Below are 24513 nucleotides of genomic sequence, written 5' to 3' on the forward strand. Positions count from 1 at the left end.
ATCTTGTAGATGGTGCACACTGCAGCCACGGTGCGCCGGTGGTGGAGGGAGTGAATGTTGAAGGTGGTGGATGGGGTGCCAATCAACCGGCTGCTTTGTCCTGGATGGTGTCGAGCTTCTTGAGTGTTGGAGCTGCAACTCATCCAGGCAAGTGGGGAGTATTCCATCACACTCCTGACTTGTGCCTTGTAGATGGTGGACAGGCTTTGGGGAGTCAGGAGGTATTTATGTGGGGACCAGAACTGTGCACAGTTCTCTATTGACCTTAAAGTTAGCCAAATAATTTTGGTCCCTATAATGATTGAAATTATTGATTTTTTAAAAAGTTTTGGTGCCTGTTGAGTACAAGTTCTGAGCACGACAATACATTTCAGGAATTTAATATACAAGTATCCAACTTATTGCAGTCTTGTTTTAATGCACTTTATATTATACATGATATTTTGAGGGTGAAATTTGCAAATAGCTTGTCCTAACGTGAAAGATTTCGCTTGGTGTTCTTGTACATGAATCACAGAAAGTTAACGTGCAGGTACAGCAAGCAATTCAGAGAGCGAATGGCATGTTAGCCTTTATTACAAAGGGATTGTAATATAAAAGTAAGACAGTCTTGCTACAGGGCCTTGGTGAGACCTGGAGTACTGTGTACAGTTTTGGTCTCCTTATACTTGCCATAGAGGGAGTGCAACGAAGGCTCACCAGACTGATTCCTGGGTTGGGGGGATTGTCCGATGAGGAGAGATTGAGCAGACTAGGCCGATATTCTCCAGAGTTTAGAAGAATGAGAGGTGATCTCATTGAAACATACAAAATTCTTACAGGGCTTGACAGGGTAGATGCAGTGAGGATGTTTTCCCCGGGCTGGGGAGTCAAGAACCAGGGGTCATAGTCTCAGGATAAGGGGTCGGCCACAAGACTGAGATGAGGAGAAATTTCTTCACTCAGAAGGTGGTGAATCTTTGGAATTCTCTGCCCCAGAGGGCTGTGGAGGCTCAGTCCTTGAGTATATTCAGGACAGAGATCGATAGATTTTTGGATTCTAAGGGAATGAAGGGATACGGGGATAATGCAGGAAAGTGGAGTTGAGGTAGAAGATCAGCCATGATCTCATTGAATGGCGGAGCAGGCTCGAGGGGCCAAATGGCCGACTCCTGCTCCTATTTCTTTGTGATCTTATAATTTTGAATTGTAACTTTTTTGTGATTTTTTTTTTCTTTCAGGGAGTGCTGTCCAATATTTCATCGATCACAGATCTGGGTGGCTTTGATCCAGTCTGGTTGTTCATGGTGGTCGGTGGTGTGATGTTCATTCTGGGATTTGCAGGATGTATTGGGGCTCTACGAGAGAACACTTTCCTGCTGAAGTTTGTAAGTACTCCGAGTATGCGTGGAACGTTGACAGCCCGGTGTTTGTCTACAGTGTCAGCCGTGGCCCCGTGTGCCTCGGAGTCACAAGGTTGTGGGTTCAAGTCCCACTCCAGGGACTTGAGCACAAAATTTAGGCCGACACTCCCAGTGTAGTACTGAGGAAGTGCCGCACTGTCGGAGGGGCAGTACTGGGGGAGCACCGGACTGTCGGAAGGACAATACTGAGGGAACGGCGCACTGTTGGATAGGCAGTACTGAGGGAGCACTGCACTGTCGGAGGGGCAGTACTGGGGGAACCGCTGCACTGTCGGAGGGGCAGTGCTGAGGGAGTGCAGCACTGTCAGAGGTGCCGTCTTTCGGATGAGAAATTAAAACGAGGCCCCATCTGCCCTGTAAGGTGGACATAAAAGATCCCATGGCTACTATTTCGAAGAAACATAGAAAATAGGTGCAGGAGTGGGCCATTCGGCCCTTCGAGCCTGCACCGCCATTCAATGAGTTCATGGCTGAACATGCAACTTCAGTACCCCATTCCTGCTTTCTCGCCATACCCCTTGATCCCCCTAGTAGTAAGAACTACATCTAACTCCTTTTTGAATATATTTAGTGAATTGGCCTCAACAACTTTCTGTGGTAGAGAATTCCACAGATTCACCACTCTCTGGATGAAGAAGTTTCTCCTCATCTCGGTCCTAAATGGCTTACCCCTTATCCTTAGACTGTGACCCCTGGTTCTGGACTTCCCCAACATTGGGAACATTCTTCCTGCATCTAACCTATCTAAACCCATCAGAATTTTAAATGTTTCTATGAGATCCCCTCTCATTCTTCTGAACTCCAGTGAATACAAGCCCAGTTGACCCAGTCTTTCTTGATATGTCAGTCCCACCATTCCAGGAATCAGTCTGGTGAACCTTCGCTGCACTCCCTCAATAGCAAGAATGTCCTTCTTCAAGTTAGGAGACCAAAACTGTACACAATACTCCAGGTGTGACCTCACCAAGGCCCTGTACAACTGTAGTAACACCTCCCTGCCCCTGTACTCAAATCCCCTCGCTATGAAGGCCAACTTGCCATTTGCTTTCTTAACCGCCTGCTGTACCTGCATGCCAACCTTCAATGACTGATGTACCATGACACCCAGGTCTCGTTGCACCTCCCCTTTTCCTAATCTGTCACCATTCAGATAATAGTCTGTCTCTCTGTTTTTACCACCAAAGTGGATAACCTCACATTTATCCACATTATACTTCATCTGCCATGCATTTGCCCACTCACCTAACCTATCCAAGTCACTCTGCAGCCTCATAGCATCCTCCTCGCAGCTCACACTGCCACCCAACTTAGTGTCATCCGCAAATTTGGAGATACTACATTTAGTCCCCTCGTCTAAATCATTAATGTACACTGTAAACAGCTGGGGCCCCAGCACAGAACCTTGCGGTATCCCACTAGTCACTGCCTGCCATTCTGAAAAGTATCCATTTACTCCTACTCTTTGCTTCCTGTCTGCCAACCAGTTCTAAATCTACGTCAGCACACTACCCCCAATCCCATGTGCTTTAACTTTGCACATTAATCTCTTGTGTAGGACCTTGTCGAAAGCCTTCTGAAAGTCCAAATACACCACATCAACTGGTTCTCCCTTGTCCACTCTACTGGAAACATCCTCTAAAAATTCCAGAAGATTTGTCAAGCATGATTTCACTTTCACAAATCCATGCTGACTTGGACCTATCATGTCACCTCTTTCCAAATGCGCTGCTATGACATCCTTAATAATTGATTTCATCATTTTCCCCACTACCGATGTCAGGCTGACCGGTCTATAACTCCCTGTTTTCACTCTCCCTCCTTTTTTAAAAAGTGGGGTTACATTGGCTACCCTCCACTCCATAGGAACTGATCCAGAGTCTATGGAATGTTGGAAAATGACTGTCAAAGCATCCGCTATTTCCAAGGCCACCTCCTTAAGTACTCTGGGATGCAGTCCATCAGGCCCTGGGGATTTATCGGCCTTCAATCCCATCAATTTCCCCAACACAATTTCCCGACTAATAAGGATTTCCCTCAGTTCCTCCTTCTTACTAGACCCTCTGACCCTTTTATATCTGGAAGGTTGTTTGTGTCCTCCTTAATGAATACTGAACCAAAGTACTTGTTCAATTGATCTGCCATTTCTTTGTTCCCAGTTATGACTTCCCCTGATTCTGACTGCAGGGGACCTATGTTTGTCTTTACTAACCTTTTTCTCTTTATATATCTATAGAAGCTTTTGCAGTCCGTTTTAATATTCCCTGCAAGCTTCCTCTCGTACTCTATTTTCCCTGCCCTAATCAAACCCTTTGTCCTCCTCTGCTGAGTTCTAAATTTCTCCCAGTCTTTGTTGCTATTTCTGGCCAATTTGTATGCCACTTCCTTGGCTTTAATATTATCTCTGATTTCCCTTGATAGCCACGGTTGAGCCACCTTCCCTTATTTATTTTTTTACGCCAGACAGGGATGTACAATTGTTGTAGTTCATCCATGCGGTCTCTAAATGTCTGCCATTGCCCATCCACAGTCAACCCCTTAAGTATCATTCGCCAATCTATCCTAGCCAATTCACGCCTCATACCTTCAAAGTTACCCTTCTTTAAGTTCTGGACCATGGTCTCTGAATTAACTGTTTCATTCTCCATCCTAATGTAGAATTCGACCATATTATGGTCACTCTTCCCCAAGGGGCCTTGCACAATGAGATTGCTAATTAATCCTCTCATTACACAACACCCAGTCTAAGATGGACTCCCCCCTAGTTGGTTCCTCGACATATTGGTCGAGAAAACCATCCCTTATGCACTCCAGGAAATCCTCCTCAATCGTATTATTTCCAGTTTGGTTAGCCCAATCTATATACATATTAAAGTCACCCATGATAACTGCTGCACCTTTATTGCATGCACCCCTAATTTCCTGTTTGATGCCCTCCCCAACATCACTACTACTGTTTGGAGGTCTGTACACAACTCCCACTAACGTTTTTTGCCCTTTGGTGTTCTGCAGCTCTACCCATATAGATTCCACATCATCCAAGCTAATGTCCTTCCTAACTATTGCAATAATCTCCTCTTTAACCAGCAATGCTACCCCACCTCCTTTTCCTTTTATTCTATCCTTCCTGAATGTTGAATACCCCTGGATGTTGAGTTCCCAGCCCTGATCATCCTGGAGCCACGTCTCTGTAATCCCAATCACATCATATCTGTTAACATCTATTTGCACAGTTAATTCATCCACCTTATTACGGATACTCCTCGCATTGAGGCACAGAGCCTTCAGGCTTGTCTGTTTAACACACCTTGCCCCTTTAGAATTTTGCTGTAATGTGGCCCTTATTCCCGGTGTCCTGGCCCAATATTTATCCATCAATCAACATAATAAAAAAACAAGATTATCTGGTTATTATCACATTGCTGTTTGTGGGAGCTTGCTGTGCGCAAGTTGGTTGCCGCGTTTCCCACATTGCAGCAGTGACTACCGTTCAAAATGTACTTCATTGGCTTTGAGACAACCAGTGGCCGTGAAAGACGCTATATAAATGCAAGTCTTTGTTTTGCTCCGCAAGGGCGGCTAGAAACGAGGCCAGTAAGTTGCTTGAGCGCGTGTACCGCCCTTCTGACTTACATAAATGACCGCAGTCCCAGAGAAAGGAAGTTTAAATTGTATGGGCCCGAAATTGGTGGCCTTGTTGCCGGCGAGTGTTTTTTTGGCGGTTTCTCCTCAGTTCCAGTTTCCACTTGGCCTCCTGCTGGTGGGAGAGGGGTAGTACCGCTGGGAACCCACCCACTGGTGTTCGCTTGCGCGCGAGACGCGTTAGTGTCCTCCCGCCCACCGAGCTGACGGGTTGCTCCGGGTGGGATGGATTCGGCGGCAGCAGGGGGAAGCACCGCTGTGTGGAGGCAGGTCGATCCCCGACGGTAAGTGTGAAGACCTGCAAAAAAAAAAAGGTTAGTACACTTTTGTTTTCAGCGATTCAGGTGGATGGGGTCCCCTGAAGGATCTCCAGTGGGTTGTTTTTTGTGTAAATTTTCAATTATTGTGTTAGCACCCCCCCACCCCCCCTCCCTGGGCCCGACTCAATCCTCGGCGGCACTTTGCCGCGGGTCGCATTTGCCGCCGAGATTGGGAGCTCCCGCCCGCTGCGGCCCACCTTCACGGCGTAAGTCGGTTTTTCGCCGCCGGGCGGGTATTTCCAGGTCTTTGTGAGGAATCTCCCGGCCAAAGTACCATCGGGTATCTCGGTGGTGCTGTGGGCTTCACTTGGGTGGGACTTAGCTTTGACCAAGTTCGGTGATGCCCTGGGAACTCAGCGTAGGTCTTGCAAAGGGACCTTAACTAGGCTTGCGACCAGGTTCAATATGAAAAAAATGACACCCGGCAGCTGCCTTGTATACAGGAAGTAAAATTAGGAGCCACGGGATGTGGGTCATCGCTGGCAAGATCAGCCATCCCTAATTTCCCTCGACTGAGTGTCTCGCTGGGCCATTTCAGAGGGGCAGTTAAGCGTCAACCACATTGCTGTGGGTCTGGAGTCACATATCGGCCAGACCGGGTAAGGGCGGCAGATTTCCTTCCCTCAAGGGACATTAGTGAGGTGGGTTTTTACGACCATCATGGTCACCATTACTGATACTAGTCCTTTTTGTAAAATTCCAGATTTATTTAATTAACTGAATTTAAATTCCCCAGCTGCCCTGATGGGATTTGAACTTGGGTCTCTGGAGCATTAGTCCAGGCCTCTGGGTTACTGGTCCCGTAACATAACCACTGCACTCCTGTAATTCTGCCCTCTTGAGCATCCCCGATTATAATCACTCCACCAAGGGTGGCCGTGCCTTCAGCTGCCTGGGCCCTAAGCTCTGGAACTCCCTGCCTAAACCGTTCTGTCTCTCTCTCTCTCTCCTTATTTAAGACGCTCCTTGAAACCCACCTCTTTGACCATGTTTTTGGTCACCTGCCCTAATATCTCCTTTATGTGGCTCGTGTCAAATTTTGTTTGATAATCGCTCCTGTGACATTTTACCTCATTAAAGGCGCTATATAAATGCAATGTAGAAGATCAGCCGTGGGCTTATTGAATGGCGGAGCAGGCTCGAGGGGCCGAATGGCCGACTCGTGCTCCTATTTGTTATGTTCTAAGGCGCGTATTCAAATAAAGATTGAGGCGATATTAACACAGGTGACTAAAATGCTTTGTCAATGTTGCTACGTTTTAAGGAGCGTCTTAAACGAGGAGGGTGGAGAGGTTTAGGGAGCGAGTGCCAGAGCTTGGGGCCCAGGCAGCTGAAGGCACGGCCGCCGATGGTGGGGCGATGGAAGTGGGGGCGTAGACAAAGAGGCCAGATTTCTTGGAGCGAGCATGTTAGATGTTGAGGAGGTCCATGTTGCTCCGAGCCAGCGGAAGGACCGATTCGTGTTTTCTACGGTTCCTCTTTCATTCCGGGTGTTTCCGTGCTTGGCCAGTGCTCTCATCGTTCCGTGCTCCTGAGCACGAGGAATTTCACCGCCCTCTGCACTCTGCGGCCTTGGCAACACGAGGCATCCTGTTGTGTTCAGCAGAACCTGCCAGCATCCTATTAACACAGGATGGGATGAAGGCCATTGGGATTCCTGGTGTGTTCCTGTCTGACGGGACATCTTCAGCCCCTGCTGCCTGTTCCGACCATTTTGCTGCTGCCTTTGAAGTTTCTCCAAGTGCTTTTCTCAAATGCAAAACGCCCAAAGGAAGGCTTATAAACAACAACAACAACTCGAATTTATATAGCGCCTTTAACCTAGTGAAACATCCCACGGGGCTTCACAGGAGATTAAAGATTTGACACCGAGCCGCATAAGTAGAAATTAGCGCAGGTGACCAAAAGCTTAGTCAAAGAGGTAGGTTTTAAGGAGCGTCTTGAAGTTAGGAAAGAGAGGTAGAGAGGCGGAGAGGTTTAGGGAGGGAGTTCCAGAGCTTGGGGCCCAGGCAACAGAAGGCACAGCCACCGATGGTTGAGCGATTATAATCAGAGATGCTCAAGAGGGCAGAATTAGAGGAGTGCAGACATCTCGGGGGGCCTGTGAGGCTGGAGGAGATTACAGAGATAGGGAGGGGCGAGGGATTTGAAAATAAGGATGAGAATTTTGAAATCGAGGCATTGCTTAACCGGGAGCCAATGTAGGTCAGCGAGCACAGGGGGTGATGGCTGAGCGGAACTCGGTGCGAGTTATCACAAGTAATTTGACACCGAGCCACATAAGGAGATATTAGCACAGGTGAAACAGCGTTTTTAAGGAAGGTAGAGAGGTGGAGAGGTTTAGGGAAGGAATCCAAAGCATAGGTCCTAGAAAAAAAAGACTTGCATTTATATAGCACCTTTCATGACCAGAGGACGTCCTAAAGCGCTTTACAGCCAATGAAGTACTATTTGAAGTGTAGTCACTGTTGCAATGTGGGAAATGCGGCAGCCAAATTGCGCACAGCAAGCTCCCACAGACAGCAATGTGATAATGACCAGATCATTTGTTTTTGTTATGCTGATTGAGGGATAAATATTGGCCCCAGGACACCGGGGATAACTCCCCTGCTCTTCTTCGAAGTAGTGTCATGGGATCTTTTACGCCCACCTGAGACCAGATGGGGCCTCGGTTTAACATCTCATCCGAAAGACCAGTATGAAAATGTGCAAGGAAAATTTCTGGCTTTCGGTGACTTTTTTTGAGAAATGGACACGGTTGCAATACTTGTAAAATTGTCTAAGGATTTGGGGCAGAGGCTCCTTAACCATCCGTATTGTTTTGTTTTGAAACAGTTCTCCGTGTTCCTCGGAGTGATTTTCTTCCTGGAGCTTACCGCTGGGGTCCTGGCTTTCGTCTTCAAGGATTGGATCAGGGATCAGCTAAACTTTTTCATTAACAAGAACATCCGAGCATATCGAGATGACATTGATCTCCAGAACCTCATCGACTTCACACAGGAATATGTAAGTACAGGTCTTGCTACCGGGGTTTGCGGAAGGGCGAAGGTCGGGGAGCGTGACCTCCCCTTGGGAACCAACTCGGGAGGGACGGCAGCCAATCTCGAGAGGCTACTGTAGCCATGGGTCGATGTGGGACCGCCTTGGAAGGAGATTGGAAGTGCAGATTCACCCGAATCATAGACATTTGCGGCACAGAAGGAGGCCACGTGGCCCATTTGGTGAGAGTGCTACCCACTAAGGAGTCTGACACTGTAGTACATAGGTTTGGGACACTCGCCTCTGAGTCGAATGGTTGTGGGTTCAAGTCCCATTCCAGGGACTCGAGCACACTAATCTAGGCTGACACTCCCAGTGCAGTGCTGAGGGAGTGCCGCACTGTCGGAGGGGCAGTACTGAGGGAGTGCCGCACTGTCGGAGGGGCAGTACTGAGGGAGCGCCGCACTGTCGGAGGGGCAGTACTGAGGGAGCGTCGCACTGTCGGAGGGGCAGTACTGAGGGAGCGCCGCACTGTCGGAGGGGCAGTACTGAGGGAGCGCCGCACTGTCGGAGGGGCAGTACTGAGGGAGCGCCGCACTGTCGGAGGGGCAGTACTGAGGGAGCGCCGCACTGTTGGAGGGGCAGTACTGAGGGAGCGCCGCACTGTCGGAGGGGCAGTACTGAGGGAGCGCCGCACTGTCGGAGGGGCAGTACTGAGGGAGCGCCGCACTGTCGGAGGGGCAGTACTGAGGGAGTGCCGCACTGTCAGAGTTGACGTCTTTCCAGATGAGACATTAAACCGAGGCCCCGTCTGCCCTCTCGGGTGGGTGTAAAAGTTTGGGGCTGTCATGTCCAGCACGGTGAATGTGAAATCGTGGTTGAGGGATCAGCGGAGAAACTCTGTCAGACACCCAGCGGGTGGGAACGCACAGGTGAGACTAGTCTCCTGATGACCTGTCAAAAAACAGCACGGATAGAGGCCGAGGGGCAGTTGTACGTCCTGTCGTTCAGGGATGTTGTGTGGTGTGACGGGAGTGGGTGGGACTATAACTGCAGAAAAAGAAATGTGTGTCACACACACCATGTAGTTTGTGGTGTGTGGCAGGATGGAGTTAAGATACAGACCAGCTATGATCTAATTGAATGGCAGAACAGGTTTGAGGGGCTGAATGGCCTACTCCTGTTCTTATGTCTAGGACACCTGAAGATGAAAAGTGTAGGAGATAAATCGAGAAGTTGGGTTTTTAAAGTGTGTAAACATTGGGAGGAAGGGAGGATTAAGGGAGGTAAGCTGCATTGGATGAGGATTCTAGGAACAGAAAGGGCTAAAGGGATCAAGGGGTATGGAGAGAAAGCAGGAAATGGGTACTGAGGTTGAATGAGCAGCCATGATCATATTGAATGGCGGAGCAGGCTCGAAGGGCCAAATGGCCTACTCCTGCACCTATTTTCTATGTTTCTATGTCTATAGCAGCAGGAGGAGGCCATTCAGCCCCTCGAGCCTGGTCCGCCATTCAATGAGATCATGGCTGATCCGCGATCTAACTCCATATACCTGCCTTTGGCTTGGCCCATATCCCTTAATATCTTTGGCTATCAAAATTCTACCAATCTCAGATTTAGACTTAACAATCGATCAATTGCCGTTTGTGGAAGAGAGTTCCAAACCTCTACCACACTCTGTGTGTAGAAATGTTTCCTAACTTCACTCCTGAAAGGTCTGGCTCTAACTTTGAGACTGTGTCCCGTAGTCCCAGACTCCCCAACCAGCGGGAATAGTCTCCCTCTATCAACTGACCCTTAATATCCTGAACACTTTGATCAGATTACCCCTCAACCTTCTAAATTCCAGGGAATACAACCCTAATTTGTGTAATTGCCCCTCAATCAACATAACAAAAAACAGATGATCTGGTCATCATCACATTGCTGTTTGTGGGAGCTTGCTGTGCGCAAATTGGTTTCCCACATTACAGCAGTGACTACACGCCAAAAAAAAAAACGATTTCATTGGCTGTAAAGAGCTTTGAGACGTCCGCTGGTTGTGAAAGGCGCTATGTAAATGCAAGACTTTTTTTTTCCCCTCTTCCTTTCGTAACTTAACCCTTGAAGTCCGGGTGTCATTCTTCAACTGAACACAGCCCGTGAGATATGGATAAACACTGATTATTGTCGAGGTCCTTTTTAGTTTTGCATCTTCACTGTCGCTGCACTACAACTTCGGGTGTAACATTTCAAGAAAGAAAGTTTGGACTGCCGGTTATTGCGAGGTGTTTGGTGTGAAGTTTGCAATGGCGGTGAGGTTTGGAGCCACACTGACCGTCTCTCCTTTCTCTAAATGCAGTGGGAATGCTGTGGTGCCCATAACGCCGATGATTGGAACTTGAATATTTACTTCAATTGTACAGATAGTAATACGAGCAGAGAACGTTGTGGAGTTCCCTTCTCCTGCTGTACCAAGGATCCCACGGTAAGGCCACAGCGCGGGGTGGAACAGCATTCAATTCAATTATCAGTGAGGCCCATAAACCAGAAACACAACCGCTTGCATTTATATGACGCCTGAACAACAACAACTTGTATTTATATAGCGCCTATATGCTTATAGAAATGTAGATGCTTTATCTCAAATTCATTCCTACCTGATGGTCAAATAGTGAAAATGCGATTAGCCATCCACTACCTATATAGCATCATCATCACAGGCAGTCCCTCGGAATCGAGGAAGACTTGCTTCCACTCTAAAAGTGAGTTCTCAGGTGGCTGAACATTCCAATACGAGAACCACAGTCCCTGTCACAGGTGGGACAGACAGTGGTTGAGGGAAGGGCAGGGGAGGGTGGGACTGGTTTGCCGCACGCTCCTTCCGCTGCCTGCGCTTGCTTTCTGCATGCTCTCGGCGACGAGACTCGAGGTGCTCAGCGCCCTCCCGGATGCACTTCCTCCACTTAGGGCGGTATTTGGCCAGGGACTCCCAGGTGTCAGTGGGGATGTTGCACTTTATCAGGGAGGCTTTGAGGGTGTCCTTGTAACATTTCCTCTCCACACCTATATAATAATAACTTTTATTTATAAAGCGCCTTTAATGTAGTAAAGCGTCCCAAGACGCTTCACAGCAGTGTTACAGACAAACAGATACATTTGACACCGAGCCACAGAAGAAATTAAGGCAGATGATCAAAAGCTTGTTTAAAGAGGTAGGTTTTCTCGAGCGTCTTAAAGGAGGAAAGAGAGGTTTAGGGAGGGAGTTCCAGAGCTTGGGGCCCAGGCAGCTGAAGGCACGGCCACCAGTGGTTGAGCAGTTATGAGGGATGTTCAAGAGGCCAGGATTTGAGGAGCGCAGACATCTTGTGGGATTGTGAGGCTGAAAAAGATTACAGAGATCGGGAGGGGCAAGCCCATGGAGTGATACGTAAACAAGGATGAGAATTTTGAAATCGAGGCGTTGTTTAACCGGAAACCAATGTAGGTCAGAAAGCACAGAGGGTGATGGGTGATCTTGACTTGGTGCGGGTTAGTACACAGGCTGCCGAGTTTTGGATGACCTCAAGTTTACGTCGTGTGTAATGTGGAAGGCTGGCCAGGAGTGAGTTGGAGTAGTCCAGTCTAGAGGTAACAAAGGCATGGATGAGGGTTTCAGCAGCAGAAGAGCTGAGGCAGGGGCGGAGGCGGGCAATGTTACGGAGGTGGAAAAAGGTGGTTTTAGTTATGCCGCAGATATGTGGCTGGAAACTCATTTCAGGGTCAAATATGACACTGAGGTTGCGAACAGTCTTGTTCACCCTCAGATTGATGCTCGAGAGAGGGATGGAGTCAGTTGTTGGGGAACGCAGTTTGTGGCGGGGACCAAAGATAATGGCTTCGGTCTTCCCAATATTTAATTGGGGAGGAAATTTCTGCTCATCCAGTACTGGATGTCGGACAAGCAATCTGACAATTTAGATACCAAGCAGGGGTCGACAGAAATGGTGGAGAGGTAGAGCTTGGGTGGCGTCTGCGTACATGTGGAAACTGACTCCGTGTTCTCGGATGATATCACCAAGGGGCAACATATAGATGAGAAATTAGAGGGGTCCATGGACCGGTCCTTGGGATAAAGTATAACCAGTAGGGTTGTGATGTTGGTAGAAGCTGTTATTTAATTCATCTGGTAAAGCTTCCTTAGCCAACAGTTAATGTTGTTTCAATATTGTCTTCTCTCTGCAGGAGGATGTCATTAACACCCAGTGTGGTTATGATGTGAGACTGAAAGAGGTAAGTAAGAAGGGACAATGCAACCAAGTGCTGAAGTGATCTTGGTGCTAAGCATTAAATGAGCTCCATAAATTCACTTTTGGCTTTCTATGCATGTGATGCCGTTCGAGTGAAAATATTTGGGTAGCTGCATAAAGTGACACTACAAGTCGACCCGGCCAGAATGGAAGATGATTGGGTAATTCCCCCGTCAATCATGCCTGGAGACCGCACTCTGTCGGTGACTGGGATGGTGATTTTCTGCGCATCATTTGTATTGTGTCACTATCCTGCACCCAGTGCTTGTTGCTGGAGAAATAATCCTGCTATTATCGGGAGACATTGCTGTAGTTCCAGTCGTGAGCTCTGTTTGCTGTGTAGTTCGTAGAGACTTTGTGTAAGTAGACGCTGTAGACTGTTTGCTGTGTAGTGTTGCTGTTTAAATAGACTCTGCTGAGTAAGTAGATTCTGTATATTGTTTGCTGAGTAAGTAGACTCTGTATATTGTTTGCTGAGTAAGTAGACTCTGTTTATTGTTTGCTGAGTAAGTAGATTCTGTTTACTGTAAAATTGACTGTTTTCTGCGAGTGCTGCCATAAGTCCCGCCCTGCCTCCAACTCATTGGCCGACACAGTGGTGTCATTAGACACTCTGGGAATGTTGCAGTGTGGGAGTGTTAGCCCACCAAGATGTTCAGATTTCTGTTCCTCTCTCTTGAGTCTCCCATTTCAGCTGCATTGAAAATGGGAGACCAAGTGTACGGTGAATGCCCGCAGAGTGGAGGGAGAGTTGGCTGCAGGATGTTCTTGTGCAGCTGGCTATAGTAGGTGTTGGTGGTGACCAGAAAGCAGGCATTTCTAGTTGCGTTACCTGGAAAGACAAAGGATAGAAAATAGGAAGATGGGAACAGAAGGAGCCCATTCAGCCCCTTGAGCCTGTTCCGCTATTCTATTATATCTATATCTTAACTCCTTGGCTCTTGGTACCCACCTTGGTTGAAGAGGAGAAATTTCTTCTCACTGAGAATATAAGAACATAAGAAATAGGAGCAAGAGTCGGCCATTTGTCCCCTTGAGCCTGCTCCGTCATTCAATAAGATCATGGCTGATCTGATCGTGGACTCGGCTCCACTTCCTTGCCCGCTCCTCATAACCCTTTATTCCAAACCTGTCTATCTCCACCTTAAATATATTCAATGACCCAGCCTCCACAGCTCTCTGGGGCAGAGAATTCAACAGATTTACAATCCTTTGAGAGAAGAAATTCCTCCTCATCTCAGTTTTAAATGGGCGGCCCCTTATTCTGAGACGATGTCCTAGTTTCCCCTATGAATGGAAATATCCTCTCTGTATTATCTTATTATCTTATATGTTTCGATAAGATCACCTCTCATTCTTCTGAGCTCCAATGAGTAGAGGCCCAACCTACTCAACCTTTCCTCATGTCAACCATCTCCGGAATCAACCCAGTGAACCTTCTCTGAACAGCCTCCAATTCAAGTATATCTTTCCTTAAATATGGAAACCAAAACTGTACACAGTACTCCAGATGTGGCCTCACCAATACCCTGTACAGTTGTAGCAGGACTTCTCTGCTTTTATACTCCATCCCCTTTGCAATAAAGGCCAAGATTCCATTGGCCTTCCTGATTACTTGCTGTACCTGCATGCTAACTTTTTGTGTTTCATGCACAAGGACTTCCAGGTCCCTCTGTATTGCAGCACTTCGCAATTTTTCTCCATTTAAATAATTTGTTTTTCTATTTTTTCTGCCAAAGTGGATAACCTCACATTTTCCCACATTATACTCCATCTGCCAAATTTTTGCCCAGTCACTTAGCCTGTCTTATATCCCTTTGCAGGTTTACATTACACTTGGTCCCTTCATCCAAGTCGTTAATATAGATTGTAAATAGTTGAGGCCCCAGCACTGATCCCTGCGGCATCCCACTAGTTACTGTTTGCCAACCGGAAAATTACCAGTTTATCCCGACTCTCTGTTTTCTGTTAGTTCGCCAAGCCTCTATGCATGCTAATATATTACCCCCAACTCTGTGAACTTTTATCTTGTGCAGTAACCTTTTATGTGGCACCTTATCGAATGCCTTCTGGAAATCCAAATACACCACATCCACTGGTTCCCCCTTATCCACCCTGCTCGTTACATCCCCAAAGAGCTCCAGAAAATTTGTCAAACATGATTTCCCTTTCATAAAACCATGCTGACTCTGCTTGATTGAATTATGCTTTTCCAAATGTCCTGCTACTGCTTCCTTAATAATGGACTCCAGCATTTTCCCAACCACAGATGTTAGGCTAACTGGTCTATAGTTTCCTGCTTTCTGTCTGCCTCCTTTTTTAAATAGGGGCGTGACCAAGTTTTTAAATAGGGGAGAGCCACAACATTGGCCTCTGCTTTCCCCAACCGCGGCCATTTCCTTCGGCTGAATCCCTCACCCATGCCCTCTACACTCGCCTATTCCAATACTCTCCTGGTTGGCCATCCATCCTCCACGTTCTGTATACTTCAGCTCATCCAAAAACTCCACTGCTCGTTTCCCATCTCGCACCACATCCTGCTCGCGCACCAGTCCTGACCTTGCTGACCTATAATGTCTCCTGCTCCCGCCAACTCCTCCCCGCCCCACCCAGCCAAACGCTCGAGTCAGGCCTTATCCCCATTGAGGTGTACAAAATTATGAGGAGCCTAGCTAGAGTGGACAGAAAGGACCTAGTTCCTGGGAAGTCTAGAACAAGGGGCCAAGTCACTGAACATATTTAAGAAGGAGATTGATAGATTTCTAGAAACAAAAGGCATCACGGGGTATGGGGAAAAAGCGGGAATATGGTGTTGAGATAGAGGATCAGCCATGATCATATTGAATGGCGGTGCAGACTCGAAGGGCCGAATGGCCTACTACTGCTCCTATTTTCTATTTTTCTATGTTTCTTAGCAGAGGGGTCAATAACCAGGGGGGGCATAGATTTAAAGTAATTGGTAGGAGGTTTAGAGGGGATTTGAGGGTGGTGGGGGTCTGGAACTCACTGCCTGAAAGGGTGGTAGAGGCAGAAACCTTCACCACATTTAAAAAGTACTTGTACATGCACAGGGCTACGGACCAAGAGCTGGAAAGTGGGATTAGGCTGGATAGCTCTTTGTCAGCCAGTGCGGACACGCTGGGCTGAAATGGCTTCCTTCTGTGCCGTAAATGTCTATGATAAACACCACATCCAACTCCCAATCGATTCGGCCTCTTCATGAGCCCATCGACCGGATCAGCTTCCCGCTAAAAGGAGGCGTGGCCGAGCGTGGGGCGTTGCTGATGGCGGAGCTGGCTGCGTTGGACAACGTTGAGACTTTTGGAGAAATTCCGACACCCGCTAACCGATCGGGGACACCGAGCTGGTGCTGAGTGATGCAGAGCCTCAGTCAGACAACAACAACAACTTGTATTTATATAGCGCCTTTAACGTAGTCAGACGTCCCAAGGTTCTTCACTGGAGTGTTAAAAGACAAAAATTTGACACCGAGCCACATAAGAAGAAATGAGCTTAGCGCAGGCTTAGTCACAGAGGTAGGCTTTAAGGAGCGTCTCATAGGCGAAAAGAGAGCTAGAGAGGCGGAGAGGTTTAGGGAGGGAGTTCCAGAGCTTGGGACCCAGGCAACTGAAGGCACGGCCACCGATGGTGGAGCGATTTATAATTAGGGATGCTGAAGAGGGCAGAATTAGAGGAGCGCAGACATCTCGGTGGTGGGGTGAGGGGGAGTTGTGCGGCTGGAGGATATTGCAGAGATAGGGAGGGGCGAGGCCAGGCCATGGAGGGATTTGAAAATAAGGATGAGAATTGTGAAATCGAGGCATTGCTTAACCTGAAACCAATGTAAGTCAGCGAGCACAGGGGGTGAAGGGGATGAGTGGGACTTGGCGAGAGTTAGGACACGAGCAGCAGAGCTTTGTACCACCTTTACTTTTCATGGGGTAGAATGTAGGAGGCCAGCCAGGAGTGCATTGGAATAGTCAAGTCTAGAGGTAACAAAGGCACGGATGAGGGTTTCAGTAGCGGATGAGCTGACGCAGGGGCAGTGGCAAGCAATGTTACGGAGGTGGAAATAGGCGGAATTAGTTATGCTGCGGGTATGTGGTCGGAAGCTCATTTCAGGGTCAAATATGACACCTAGGTTGCGAACAGTCTGGTTCAGCCTCAGACAGGAGTTGGGGAGAGGGATGGAGTCAGTGTCTAGGGAACAAAGTGACTATTGCCAACGAACGAGAAGCTGAGCATAACTGTTAACTTTCGTAAGCCGATAGAAACACAAATTCAACTTTTAATTTTTATTTTGTTCTCCCGACGGGGCTAGGTTCGGGGTCTCTGTCCCCCTCCCCTCCTCTCTGTCTCTCGCCGTCCGGCGAGAGTGAGTCGAGAATCCCACGGACTGCGCACGCGGGACTTCTGTACCTCGTTGGCAGCAGTCCCGTCCATCAGAGGAGGACTAAGGGGGGGTGAAATTCCCTGGCGCCCCATGTGGGGGCGGTAGTGTCCGGGAAGCCGGACATTTTGCGCCAGCCGCGGAAATCCCGCCGTGCTCAAAAAATCCCAGTTACTGTTACCCCAAAGGAAGTGGCCGCAAAAGGACGCGCTCTACCTTTGTGGGGGGCAGTCGAGAGCGGGGCACAGCGTTGCGCACAGGGGCACATAATGTTGCCACGTAGGAGGGGGCTTCATTAAAGGGACGAGCCCAAGCTGCAGACTCTGCAGTGAAGTAGCGGGCCTCCCTGGAGCATAGAAACATAGAAAATAGGTGCAGGAGTAGGCCATTCGGCCCTTCTAGCCTGCACCGCCATTCAATGAGTTCATGGCTGAACATGCAACTTCAGTACCCCATTCCTGCTTTCTCGACATACCCCTTGATCCCCCTAGTAGTAAGGACTTCATCTAACTCCCTTTTTGAATATATTTAGTGAATTGGCCTCAACAACTTTCTGTGGTAGAGAATTCCACAGGTTCACCACACTCTGGGTGAAGAAGTTTCTCCACATCTCGGTCCTAAATGGCTTACCCCTTATCCTTAGACTGTGACCCCTGGTTCTGGACTTCCCCAACATTGGGAACATTCTTCCTGCATCTAACCTGTCTAAACCCATCAGAATCTTAAACGTTTCTATGAGATCCCCTCTCATTCTTCTGAACTCCAGTGAATACAAGCCCAGTTGATCCAATCTTTCTTGATAGGTCAGTCCCGCCATCCCGGGAATCAGTCTGGTGAACCTTCGCTGCACTCCCTCAATAGCAAGCATGTCCCTCAAGTTAGGAGACCAAAACTGCACACAATACTCCAGGTGTGGCCTCACCAAGGCCCTGTACAACTGTAGTAACACCTCCCTGCCCCTGTACTCAAATACCCTTGCCTTGCTATGAAGGCCAACATGCCATTTTTGCTTTCTTAACCGCCTGCTGTACCTGCATGCCAACCTTCAATGACTGATGTACCATGACACCCAGGTCTCGTTGCACCTCCCCTTTTCCTAATCTGTCACCATTCAGATAATAGTCTGTCTCTCTGTTTTTACCACCAAAGTGGATAACCTCACATTTATCCACATTATACTTCATCTGCCATGCATTTGCCCACTCACCTAACCTATCCAAGTCACTCTGCAGCCTCATAGCATCCTCCTCGCAGCTCACACTGCCACCCAACTTAGTGTCATCCGCAAATTTGGAGATAGCATCAAGCAAAGCGCCGGGCCGACCGATCGCGGCAAGCGCCCCGCCATCGAAGCCCCAACGGGGCACAGAAGAATGTCGGCAGATTTCTTTTGTCAATGGCCGCTGCCTTCCCTTTAAGTAGCGCCCCGCTAATGGACGGCCACATGGTACGTGTCCCCTGGAGCTGTCGCTGGCCCTGAAGCATTCGGTCGCCTGATAAAAAGAGTGTTCGAAGATCAGGCCTTCAAATCTGGCACCAAGCTCATGGTCTACAGGGCTGTTGCGATACCCGCCCACCTGTATGGCTCAGAGACATGGACCATATACAGTAGACACCTCAAATCACTGGTGAAGTACCACCAACGATGTCTCCACAAGAACCTGCAAATCCCCTGGGAGGACTGACGCACCAACATTAGCGTTCTCGATCAGGCCAACATCTCCAGCATTGAAGCACTGGCTACACTTTGAGGATATAACGAGCATGGTGGATAGAGGTGTACCGATGGATGTGGTGTATTTAGATTTTCAAAAAGCATTCGATAAGGTACCACACAAAAGGTTACTGCAGAAGATAAAGGTACGCGGGGTCAGTGGAAATGTATTAGCATGGATAGAGAATTGGCTGGCGAACAGAAAGCAGAGAGTTGGGATAAATGGGTCCTTTTCGGGTTGGAAATTGGTGGTTAGTGGTGTGCCACAGGGATCGGTGCTGGGACCACAACTGTTTACAATATACATAGATGACCTGGAAGAGGGGACAGAGTGTAGTGTAACAAAATTTGCAGATGACACAAAGATTAGTGGGAAAGCGGGTTGTGTAGAGGACACAGAGAGGCTGCAAAGAGATTTGGATAGGTTAAGCGAATGGGCTAAGTTTTGGCAGATGGAATACAATGTCGGAAAGTGTGAGGTCATCCACCTTGGGGAAAAAAAACAAAAAAAGGGAATACTATTTGAATGGGGAGAAATTACAACATGCTGCGGTGCAGAGGGACCTGGGGGTCCTTGTGCATGATCTTGTTGAATGGCGGAGCAGGCTCGAGGGGCTAGATGGCCTACTCCTGTTCCTAATTCTTATGTTCTTATGTACACTTGATCAGCTCCGTTGGGCGGGCCACATTGTTCGCATGCCAGATGCGAGACTCCCAAATCAACCGCTCTACTCGGAACTCCTACACGGCCAGTGAGCCAAAGATGAGCAGAGGAAACATTTCAAGGACAACCTCAAAAGCCTCCTTGATAAAGTGCAACATCCCCACCGACACCTGGGAGTCCCTGGCCAAAGACCGCCCTAAGTGGAGGAAGTGCATCCGGGAGGGCGCCGAGCACCTCGAGTCTCGTCGCCGAGAGCGTGCAGAAACCAAGCGCAGGCAGCGGAAGGAGCGTGCGGCAAACCAGACTCCCCACCCACCCTTTCCTTCAACCACTGTCTGTCCCACCTGTGACAGAGACTGCAATTCCTGTATTGGGCTGTTCAGTCACCTGAGAACTCACTTTTAGAGTGGAAGCAAGTCTTCCTCGATTCCGAGGGACTGCCTCTGATGATGATGATGATGATGATGATGAAGTAGCGCCCGTGAGCGTTCGGCCTGGAGCTGCTGCTGGCACCACCCGGGAGTGGGGGTGAGGTGGGCGATACCCAAGTTAGGGTCCGGGGCGATAACCGGCCGCTGCGCACGGTGATGACGTCATCACCAGCAGAGCGCGGCGCAACACGCTACCACCGCCACGAAACTACTGTGGAATTTAGCGGGAGTCCTTAGCAGTGCCTCGTCCAGGCGAAAAGTCGTTTGTACCCCGTTACCGCCCCCAACGGGAGGCACAAACTAGCCCAATTTCTCGGCCTTAGTTCACAACATGTACTTAAATCGTCTCCACTCCTTACCGTCAGTCATAGCACATATCTGCGCTCTCCCAACATGAAGCAGGCACTAGGGCCAGTCATGTTTTCTCTTTGAAATTTCTTTCCCCTCCAAATTTTCATTAAAATTAATTATTCATTATGTTCCGCAGCGAGTTGTTGTGATCGGGAGCGCGCTGCCTGAAAGGGCGGTGGGAGCAGATTCACTAGTACCTTTCAAACCGGAATTGGATAAATACTTGAAGGGGAAAGATTTTCAGGGCTGTGGGGAAAGAGCGGGGAGTGGGACTGATTGGATCGCTCTGTCACAGAGCCGGCACAGGCTCGATGGGCCGAATGGTTCCTCTCTGCTGTATCAGCTATGGTTCAGTGGGTAGCCCACTCACCTCTGAGTCAGAATTCCCTCCCTAAACCTCTCCACATCTCCTCCTTTAAGACGCTCCTTAAAACCTAACACTTTGGCCAAGTTTTTGGTCAGCTGTCCTTTAAGAAAGACTTGCATTTATATAGCGTCTTTCACGACCTCGGGATGTCCCAAGCGCTTTACAGCCAATGAAGTACTTTTTGAAGTGTAACTACTGTTGTAATGTGGGAAACACGGCAGCCAATTTGCGCACAGCAAGCTCCCACAAACAGCAATGTGATAATGATCAGATGGATCATCTGTTTTAGTGATGTTGAATGAGGGATAAATATTGGCCCCAGGACACCCGGGGATAACTCCCCTGCTCTTCTTCGAAAATAATGCCACGTGATCTTGAAATCCACCCGAGAAAGCAGACGGGGCCTTGGTTTAACGTCTCAGATGAAAAATGGCCCCTCCGACAGTGCGGCGCTCCCTCAGTACCACCCCTTCGAGAGTGCGGCGTTCCCCCAGTACTGCCCCTCCGACAGTGCGGCGCTCCCTCAGTACCACCCCTTCGAGAGTGCGGCGCTCCCCCAGTACTGCCCCTCCGACAGCGCAGTGCGGCGTTCCCTCAGTACTGCCCCTCCGACAGTGCGGCGCTCCCTCAGTACTGCCCCTCCGACAGTGCGACGCTCCCTCAGTACTGCCCCTCCGACAGTGCGGCGCTCCCTCAGTACCACCCCTTCGAGAGTGCGGCGTTCCCCCAGTACTGCCCCTCCGACAGTGCGGCGTTCCCTCAGTACTGCCCCTCCGACAGTGCAGCGCTCCCTCAGTACCACCCCTTCGAGAGTGCGGCGCTCCCCCAGTACTGCCCCTCCAACAGCGCAGTGCGGCGTTCCCTCAGTACTGCCCCTCCGACAGTGCGGCGCTCCCTCAGTACTGCCCCTCCGACAGTGCGGCGCTCCCTCAGTACTGCCCCTCCGACAGTGCGGCACTCCCTCAGTACTGCCCCTCCGACAGTGCGGCACTCCCTCAGTACTGCCCCTCTGACAGTGCAGTAATCACCTGGATTAATATTGGAAATAAAAACTAAATTTAACAGAAAGAGGAAGCTCACTTTTCCTGAGTTTATAACAGAGTTTTCACTCGAACTTTATATACTGCTGATCCTAATGTGAAATTCTCTATATTTACAGATCCTTGAACAACAGAATTATATTTACACTAAAGGATGTGTTGGGCAGTTTGAAAAATGGCTGCAGGAAAACCTGACTGTGGTTGCAGGAATATTTATTGGCATTGCTTTGTTACAGGTAAGGAACATTGTCACACTTTATTCTCTTCCTTGTGTTCAAACCCTTCCATACCCTCCCTCCCTCTGTAACCTCCTCCAGCCCTGCAACACCGACAGAATGACGTGAGTAGCACGTGTAGCGAGTTGGTCTTACCGCAGGGAAAGGGTCCACAGCCAGATAGGGAATGGAAGACCAGCAGGAAGAGTAGAGCAAGGAAGGTAGTGCAGGGGTCCCCTGCGGTCATCCCCCTGCAAAACAGATACACCGCTTTGGGTACTGTTGAGGGGAATGACTCATCAGGGGAGGGCAGCAGCAGCCAAGTTCATGGCACCGTGGCTGGCTCTGCTGCACAGGAGGGCAAGAAAAAGAGTGGGAGAGCGATAGTGATAGGGGATTCAATTGTGAGGGGAATAGATAGGCGTTTCTGCGGCCGCAACCGAGACTCCAGGATGGTATGTTGCCTCCCTGGTGCAAGGGTCAAGGATGTCTCGGAGCGGGTGCAGGACATTCTGAAATGGGAGGGAGAACAGCCAGTTGTCGTGGTGCACATTGGTACCAACGACATAGGCAAAAAAAGGGATGAGGTCCTACGAAACGAATTTAAGGAGCTAGGAGCTAAATTAAAAAGTAGGACCTCAAAAGTAGTAATCTCGGGATTGCTACCAGTGCCACGTGATAGTCAGAGTAGGAATCGCAGGATAGCGCAGATGAATACGTGGCTTGAGCAGTGGTGCAGCAGGGAGGGATTCAAATTCCTGGGGCATTGGGACCGGTTCTGGGGGAGGTGGGACCAGTACAAACCGGACGGTCTGCACCTGGGCAGGACTGGAACCAATGTCCTAGGGGGAGTGTTTGCTAGTGCTGTTGGGGAGGATTTAAACTAATATGGCAGGGGGATGGGAACCAATGCAGGGAGACAGAGGGAAACAAAAAGGAGCCAAAAGCAAAAGACAGAAAGGAGATGAGGAAAAGTGGAGGGCAGAGAAACCCAAGGCAAAGAACAAAAAGGGCCACTGCACAGCAAAATTCTAAAAGGACAAAGGGTGTTAATAAAACAAGCCTGAAGGCTTTGTGTCTTAATGCAAGGAGTATCCGCAATAAGGTGGATGAATTAATTGTGCAAATAGATGTTAACAAATATGATGTGATTGGGATTACGGAGACGTGGCTCCAGGATGATCAGGGCTGGGAACTCAACATTCAGGGGTATTCAACATTCAGGAAGGATAGAATAAAAGGAAAAGGAGGTGGGGTAGCATTGCTGGTTAAAGAGGAGATTAATGCAATAGTTAGGAAAGACATTAGCTTGGATGATGTGGAATCTATATGGGTAGAGCTGCAGAACACCAAAGGGCAAAAAACGTTAGTAGGAGTTGTGTACAGACCTCCAAACAGTAATAGGGATGTTGGGGAGGGCATCAAACAGGAAATTAGGGGTGCATGCAATAAAGGTGCAGCAGTTATAATGGGTGACTTTAATATGCACATAGATTGGGCTAGCCAAACTGGAAGCAATACGGTGGAGGAGGATTTCCTGGAGTGCATAAGGGATGGTTTTCTAGACCAATATGTTGAGGAACCAACTAGGGGGGAGGCCATCTTAGACTGGGTGTTGTGTAATGAGAGAGGATTAATTAGCAATCTCATTGTGCGAGGCCCCTTGGGGAAGAGTGACCATAATATGGTGGAATTCTGCATTAGGATGGAGAATGAAACAGTAATTTCAGAGACCATGGTCCAGAACTTAAAGAAGGGTAACTTTGAAGGTATGAGGCGTGAATTGGCTAGGATAGATTGGCGAATGATACTTAGGGGGTTGACTGTGGATGGGCAATGGCAGACATTTAGAGACCGCATGGATGAAGTACAACAATTGTACATTCCTGTCTGGCGTAAAAATAAAAAGGGGAAGGTGGCTCAACCGTGGCTATCTAGGGAAATCAGGGATAGTATTAAAGCCAAGGAAGTGGCATACAAATTTGCCAGAAATAGCAGCGAACCTGGGGACTGGGAGAAATTTAGAACTCAGCAGAGGAGGACAAAGGGTTTGATTAGGACAGGGAAAATGGAGTACGAGAAGAAGCTTGCAGGGAACATTAAGGCGGATTGCAAAAGTTTCTATAGGTATGTAAAGAGAAAAAGGTTGGTGAAGACAAACGTAGGTCCCCTGCAGTCAGAATCAGGGGAAGTCATAACGGGGAACAAAGAAATGGCGGATCAATTGAATAAGTACTTTGGTTCGGTATTCACTAAGGAGGATACAAACAACCTTCCGGATATAAAAGGGGTCAGAGGGTCTAGTAAGGAAGAGGAACTGAGGGAAATCATTATTAGTCGGGAAATTGTGTTGGGGAAATTGATGGGATTGAAGGCCGATAAATCCCCAGGGCCTGATGGACTGCATCCTAGAGTACTTAAGGAGGTGGCCTTGGAAATAGCGGATGCATTGACAGTCATTTTCCAACATTCCATTGACTCTGGATCAGTTCCTATGGAGTGGAGGGTAGCCAATGTAACCCCACTTTTTAAAAAAGGAGGGAGAGAGAAAACAGGGAATTATAGACCGGTCAGCCTGACCTCAGTAGTGGGTAAAGTGATGGAATCAATTATTAAGGATGTCATAGCAGTGCATCTGGAAAATGGTGACATGATAGGTCCAAGTCAGCATGGATTTGTGAAAGGGAAATCATGCTTGACAAATCTTCTGGAATTTTTTGAGGATGTTT

At 48.6% G+C, this 24513-nt stretch overlaps 1 protein-coding gene across 1 annotated transcript in view; it reads left to right on the plus strand.

Moving 5' to 3' along the window:
* tspan5a (tetraspanin 5a) overlaps nucleotides 1-24513 on the plus strand; it is a 187513-nt gene that overhangs the window by 149584 nt on the left and 13416 nt on the right. Inside the window, exons 3-7 of the mRNA XM_070872879.1 lie at nucleotides 1221-1367; nucleotides 8198-8368; nucleotides 10686-10811; nucleotides 12548-12595; nucleotides 21689-21805. Coding sequence (XP_070728980.1) covers nucleotides 1221-1367; nucleotides 8198-8368; nucleotides 10686-10811; nucleotides 12548-12595; nucleotides 21689-21805 — 609 coding nt within the window. The remainder of the gene's footprint in view (nucleotides 1-1220; nucleotides 1368-8197; nucleotides 8369-10685; nucleotides 10812-12547; nucleotides 12596-21688; nucleotides 21806-24513) is intronic.

The sequence above is a fragment of the Pristiophorus japonicus genome, chromosome 2, assembly GCF_044704955.1.
Source record: "Pristiophorus japonicus isolate sPriJap1 chromosome 2, sPriJap1.hap1, whole genome shotgun sequence".
NCBI lineage: Eukaryota > Metazoa > Chordata > Chondrichthyes > Pristiophoridae > Pristiophorus > Pristiophorus japonicus.